The sequence below is a fragment of the Oncorhynchus kisutch genome, linkage group LG7 (genome assembly GCF_002021735.2).
Source record: "Oncorhynchus kisutch isolate 150728-3 linkage group LG7, Okis_V2, whole genome shotgun sequence".
NCBI classification, from domain to species: Eukaryota; Metazoa; Chordata; class Actinopteri; order Salmoniformes; family Salmonidae; genus Oncorhynchus; species Oncorhynchus kisutch.
The window spans coordinates 37,698,366-37,705,741 of record NC_034180.2 but is presented as its reverse complement, the minus strand read 5'-3'; the positions used below and the strand labels follow the sequence as shown (position 1 = coordinate 37,705,741).

Genomic DNA, 7,376 nt, shown 5'->3' with positions numbered 1-7,376 from the left:
TTGTCTCTTTTCTTAAATCACTGGTTTTAGTAATGGTCAAATATTTGGTCAAATATTTTCTAAAACTTAACCGATTAGCCTTGATAAAACAAAGATCAGGCCACTGCAGTTGATGAACTGTAAAATAAATATAGGAATCATAATAAAGTAATAATAATAGCCTAGTAATACCGTCACATTTCATGGCTAATTGTTTTGTTGATTCAAAAGTCATTTTCTTGTTCGTCTTATCTGATGTTTCTGCCTCTGGCGCCTGGGAGTTTACACAAAGATTAAGATGCCAGGTCACGCAGTGGGTTTATGAGTCAGGTGGTTGAGGGCCGGAAAAGGATGTTGTTGCATTTCATCAGTTATCATAATGTGAATTTGAATTCCAATGAAACATGATCAAATAATTCGAATTTATTAAAAGCAATGCATAAGCAGAATATAAATCCATTATTTTATTTTACTTTCATTTATATCTGTATATCTGTACTTCTGCACTCTGCAAAGTCATATCTTGTCCATTCGGGTAAAGCAAAACAACTTGGTCAGATCTATTGCCTTCAAGAACACAGGTGGTAACAACTTGTAGGCTAGCCTATTCTAGATAGGTAGATCTTCAAGTATTTCTAATATTATATGTATCTAATGTCAATATGCTGTTTTTAATAACTGAAAGCAATATACTCACAAGTTAGGATTGTACCAGTGTACCTCTTTAGTGATGCTCGCTGCCGCCTATGTCTGGTGAAGTGCTCTCAAAGTTTCTAGAAAGTATGGAATTCCCTATTGACGCAGAACAACATTACACGTATTATATATAAGCGCAGCTATTGTGCATAACTTTATTATGGATAGACATGTGGACAAATAACAATGTCTAATTCCATAAATGATATGTTAGAAACATAAGTACACAGATTTTATTTGGCATTATGTTCACCTTAATACAAAAGTAACAACATTTTCCTTATCTTACTAAAATGTCGATGACTATAATTTGCTCATTTAGGACGTCGCTCCGCCCCCTGTGTTTGTCGTAAACCTGGCTCCTGGCTACAATAAACCCGAGCTATGAGCACCCAGGGCTCGCCTCCTTCTCCAAGGCGATCAATCGGATCGCAGGCGTACTACAAGCACTCTCTTACGTAGCCATCCACAAGGAGAGAGCTGATACAACAACACGGTTGATCTGCTCAACAAAATCTACCTGCTTTCTGAACCATGTCGTTGAGCCCAAAACATACAACGCCTTTCTCAGTGAGTGATATTTTGAGTCCTATCGAGGAGACCTACAAGAAGTTTAGTGCCATGGACGGCGCAGGGAACCTAACCTCTCCACTGGGAGCTTACCGACAGCCTCAGGTGTCCCAGACTGGCATGCAACAGCACTCCATGGGCCACAACGCCACCGTGGCCACCTACCACATGCCACACACTGTCTCCCAGTTCTCGCACAGCGCCATGGGGGGATACTGCAATGGGAGCATTGGCAACATGGGAGACCTTCCGTCGTACCAGGAAACCATGAGAAATAGCGCAACAGCCACAGGGTGGTATGGCGCAAACACGGATCAAAGATATTCAACAAGTAAGTCGTTTTTTAGGTTTTGATTCGTTTTTATTGTTTTGTGACTTGTTTTATTTCAATATCACCAAACTTTTAACGACATACGGACAGATTTGAACCAATAACACACTACTCACCATCAGGAAAAAAGTATGTTTCAATTTTATTTCACAAAATAAATTCTTATTATTATTATTGGAATGAAATAAACTTGCTCGTTAATGCTGCATAGTGATCTCAGAAACGTGGATGAACGTTTAATTCTGAGCTGAGACTGTGAGAGCTTGTTGACTAACCTACATTTGGCCAATTGCGCACGGTAGATAGACCATGGCTGAACTACTTCAGGCCAACAAACCGACACATTTGCATTGCTGAATATTGAATGTGCGTATATGTATGTATATTTTTAAGTTTCTAGATTCATGGGACCTTCCACAGGTATGAACATGACTGGAATGGGGACCCTGACAGGCATGGGGGACGCCTCCAAGTCCATGCCACCCCTGCACGCAGCGCCCAGGAGGAAACGACGGGTACTCTTCTCCCAGGCTCAGGTGTATGAGCTAGAGAGGAGATTCAAACAACAGAAATACCTCTCAGCGCCAGAGCGGGAACACCTGGCCAGTATGATCCATCTGACCCCGACCCAGGTCAAGATCTGGTTCCAGAACCACAGGTACAAGATGAAGCGACAGGCCAAGGACAAAGCGGCGCAGCAGCTGCAGCAGGACAGCAGCCTGTGTCAGCAACAACAGTCGCCGAGGCGCGTGGCAGTGCCTGTTCTGGTGAAGGACGGTAAACCATGTCAGAACGGCTCCAACACACCAACCCCAAACCAGCAGCAGGTACAGCAGCAACAGCAACAGCAACAGCAACAGCAACAGCAACAGCAACAGCAACAGCAACAGCAACAGCAACAGCAACAACAGCAGCAGCAGCAGCAGCAACTGAACGGTTCTGGGGTCGTGCTCCCCGCTTCCAGTAATGCCATCAATCAACACCAAAACCATCAGGTCAACTCATTAGTTCAGGCCCAAGACCTGGAGGAGATGTCACCTAGCCCTCCTTCACTCCATAGCCAGATCAACATGGCGCAAATAGACACTTCTGTTATAGACTACACTAATAACATGGTCAGTTCCAACCTCCTCTACGGCAGAACTTGGTAGGACCTACTGTCATTTACAATTTTTACATGTTAACCCGCGGACGAGCCCAAGAGAAAACGAGACATATCATGTTGATATACATAACTGTGCGAAAATGGAGCCCTTGGTGTCTGAGAGGACAACGCGCTCAGGCGCACCAGCTGGTCAGGGCACATTTTCTTGACATTTCTGAAGAGGAAGACTATTTTTGAACATTAAACGAAATTGCTACCCTTGAAATAGATTGTGTCGTTTCTGTACCTTTTCTAATCAATGTGATGGACTTCCTCATGATGTTAACGTTGTCTATGTTGTTGAACGGGAATGCTGCTGCACATTAAGGGGACTAGGGAAAAGTGAGATAGTTGGGATCAGGTATGAACTCTCTCAAGGTACTAAACCACCACTTCTTTGCAGTGATAACCTGGTATTTGATGCTATTAATATTGTAAACTAATGTATTAATTTAGACTTAAAGAAAGTAGGAACTGTATATTTGGCTAACACACGAGAATGCGTTTACCTGTATGCTTGTTTTAAGTCGACTTTTTTGTTATCTTTCTTCTTTTGTCAAAACGAACAAATGCGTGATGGCTGCTGTACATGTTTCAAACCAATTGAACGTTAACAATAAATCACTTGAAGTGCGAGCTATTCCTGGCGAATTACTTTTTATAAGGATCTGGTTGGAGTGCGTTTTCATTATTGTGTGATTGAGACCAAATTGAGTTGGAACGCAAGGTCGATGGGGTAGCCAACATTGTTCACATGAGATTTTGTAGAGGCATCGCAGATGTAGGAGGACCAATACAGTGAAATATTATACCTTATTAAAAATATCATCCATAAAAAGGGGTTTTAGGAAAGATAAAGATACAGCAAGTTTGGCACATTCGTTAGAATAAAAACACTGAAAACACAAGTTCCATATATTTTCAATATAGTAATAGTGGGATTCCAAAGCTATACAAATATACTAATCAACACAGAGTTGTATTAGTTCTTAGACAATTCGTTTTTAGACCATTTCAATTCCTAATAAAGCCACCTCTCGTATGCATTAATAATCAAATCAACGTAAAATGTATTCAGTTTGCCTTTCATTCAAACTTTAATTGTGGCATTATTATTACTATTACTATTATTATTATTGTTAATATTATTATGGCAATTTGTTGCATATAATGTAGATCAATATGTAATAACGTGGATAGTTCATAATGCACATTTTGAAGAACATGTTTCTCATCACGCAAATGGTATTACAGCTGCATTTAGACCTGAGCCGCTGACATTCAAGAAAGGGACGTAGGTCTAATATGACCTGATAAAGGACGAATGACAGTAAATTAGGTGTAAATGCAACACCAAAAACGCTAATGAAATGTCAGGATAAGTGTCTTATCAAAGAAAGCTATTTCATCCATGTCCATCGCTCCACTATCGAATCTGTACGGCTATACCAAACTAACTGTTTCACACCACATATTGATGATGCAATGTTTTTTTGTTTTTGTTTGTTATGTTCCTAGATTTCTACTCTAAGTTTTTTACATCACAACTCTATCTGAAAATCTGAATTTACTCAAACTAATACATGATAAAATCATATTTGACAGAGAATATTTTTTTCACATTTGACAGTATTTCTTTAAAATATTGATTCCCCCCCCCCCAAAAAAAAAAATCACATAACTTCTATTGTAGTTGCATTAATAATTTTCATAGGCATCAAATAATGCATAATTATTATAATAATGTTGAGGGGCCCTTCTAAAACTGTCTGAGAAATCCAAACCCTCTATGATAAAGCAATCTATCATAAGGATGGCGTTTAGTAACCACCTCTTAAATATTTGTATAACACTCTCCAAAACATTTATATTACAAGTTTGCATCTGTCTCTTTCTGTAGTCTGTCTAGTCTTCACCATGATTTGTACTGGACACCTGATAATAGGACATTGGAACCGCAACATATCCATTGCCCATTTAAACAGGTTTGAAAATGATCAATAACAGTTATGATGATACCTTATGATAAAGGCCTATTGCTGTCTCTGCATCCCCTCCCATACAGCTCTATGTAAATGCATTCATCCAAAATACAGACTCCTGGTTGGGGAGTTCTAGTAGGAAAGAAATATGTATAACATTTGGAGAGGTTTGATATGAGGTTCAAAATTAAGGCACACATGCTGGGACAGTTGTTTTCCTGAACCCAATCATTTCCATATTTTGGGTTTGATTGAATTTTTCTCAGCAAAACTTTCCATTATTGTCCTTATGTTTTAGTTGTTGTCATGGCCCACACTAGTAGTCTATGGTCGTCATCTCTAACATTGCTATGATTGTGTCTCACAAGTTATGGGGATGTGCCTTGAATTGTTTTTTCTATCATTTAGATATTCACCACACCCCCATAGGGTACGTTTCTCCCATGTATCATATCACAATCAATTTATACCTATTGAATGTAGATACAAATATAATACTTTTATGTATGATACTTTTTCTGAAATATTTTTATTAAAATATGCAAATGAAACGATATCTTATTAAATCTGCAATATGTAACTTTTTGGGCAACCAGACAAATCCCACATAGAAATGTGAGTTATAGACCTACCATTGTCATTGAAAGCAAGTCTAAGTCAAAGTAAATCCGTTCTGTATGCCCATATCTATGCTTCCAATTTTTAAGTTTTTATTTTTCATTATGTAACCTTTATTTAACTAGGCAAGTCAGTTAAGAAACAAATTCTTATTTACAATGATGGCCTACCGGGGAACAATGGATTCAGGGGCAGAATAACAGATTTTACTTTGCCAGCTCTGGGATTAGATCCAGCAACAAACAGCTGAAAATATATTTCACAGCTTTTTGCTCTAAAACTACACAGCTGAATCAAATAACAAACTCATCATCAAGTTTGGATTATTTGAATTAGCTGTGTAGTGCTAGGGCAAAACCCAAAACGTGCACCCAGGAGGGGGGCCCCAGAACCGAGTTTGGGAACCTTGCTCTACACTATACTAGCTTGTTTTGTCACATAAACTGAAATTAGGCGTACTGTTAGAATTTTTACAACCAGGCAGACCGATTTCTGCATAGTACATCTTCAAATATCACACACATCCATTTTTCTGGACATTGGATGAAGTCACTAAATATTTTGGTTTCATTTCGTTAAGACACTCCAGGACCGGACTGCTCCAGAGCAGATAAATACTTATGTCATATTTTAATCTGGAAAATACATTTTTGACGCACTTTTCCAAAGACATTGTTATCTAGAATAAAAAATGGACAACAAATGAACATTTCCCTTTGGGAAAGTCTGATGAATATATCTAAGATTAACCACAGTATTTGGTGAATGCAGATGCTTCTGAAGCTGATGAAGATTAGTTGGCGTGTGGGAAATCTGAATTTAGACTACAAATACCAAACGCTATTTAGACCCAATTACCATTTCTTCAAAGTAAGTTATTACATATAGTCCAGTTTGTAACACTCTATACAATGGCCTTTTAAATTGTGTAATTTAATGTAGTAAGCTTTGAAATAATTTATGTCAGTTTTACAGTGGTTAAAACTCATTAAAATGTTTATGATAAACTTGAGAAAATATAGATTTTCAGACGTTTTTAAGATTTTCTGTTTACTTTTTGAAAGTACAATTATTGATGGACCAAAATACCAACAAATATGAAAATCGATAGGTAGATCCAAAAATGGCATTTCAAGCTATGGTGCCTGGCCTTAAACAGAACTGATGGATTGTAGGCACTTTGGGCCTATGTATCTATCTGTATCTTTTGGAAAACTCTTTGTCTCTCCATCTATTGTTCTGCCATCTATCCAGTTGGTATTAATGTACACAATAGTTTACCTGAAGAACAGAACAATACTGGATATAGTAGGGTACATCACACATACAAGGTAAAACACAATGTAATACATTGAGATATGGCAGTTGTGCTATGGAACTGGAAGGATTTTTAAACACATTCAGTGCCAAACATATAACCATAAAGGATGGATAGTCTTTATTTTCAGTTCATGCACAGAATTTCTCTGGCTCCATTCTTTCCAGTTAATTGCAGGTTACAAATGAATTCTTACCGCAGAGTAATTTGAATCTAGCAAGGGGCCTTGTCTGTGTTTTCTACTCCATTATTCTACTTAATATGTCAGAAGGTCTGATCGTGGAGAAACCTTTTCAAGTTCTATTGATGTGTTCTTCAATTGACCATGGTGACCTAGCAACCTAGTGTGCACTAATTGGCAGGGGCTTATCGTCATTGCCAGTACAGTTTACATCGAAACAAAAATACAACCTTCATAATAAATTCGTTTTGACAAAATGGTCTGAGAAACGAACCTTGCGTAGGCTACATATTTCATTGTAGGTTGTCATACATACACATAACACAAATACTTTTTCATCTGCAGCAGTTATGTAATTAAATTGCACAAAATGGGATATAGTCATAGAATATAGAATATGTCATAGAATATCCCATTAGATCTTCAATTGATAAAAATACAGGACCTATGTTACCCTTCCCATAATGATAATGAGTATGAACACTTTTCAAAGGAACAAACTATTTACTATAAGTTATTAACCTGTGACCCTACTCAGAGTTAACACAATCTTTAGA

At 37.9% G+C, this 7,376-nt stretch overlaps 1 protein-coding gene across 2 annotated transcripts; it reads left to right on the top strand.

The window, feature by feature from the left end:
• The first annotated feature begins 587 nt into the window (after positions 1 to 587).
• Positions 588 to 3,356, top strand: LOC109893960 (homeobox protein Nkx-2.4). Of its 2 annotated transcripts, none has more exons than XM_020487170.2 (2): positions 588 to 1,576; positions 1,970 to 3,356. In XM_020487170.2, the coding sequence occupies exons 1-2, from the start codon at positions 1,210 to 1,212 to the stop codon at positions 2,725 to 2,727; spliced, it is 1,125 nt and encodes a 374-aa protein (XP_020342759.1). In that variant the 5' UTR covers positions 588 to 1,209; the 3' UTR covers positions 2,728 to 3,356. The 2 variants fall into 2 exon arrangements, with proteins under 2 accessions (XP_020342759.1, XP_020342760.1); XM_020487171.2 differs by having other exon boundaries at positions 591 to 1,576; positions 1,997 to 3,356.
• Positions 3,357 to 7,376: the final 4,020 nt, after the last annotated feature.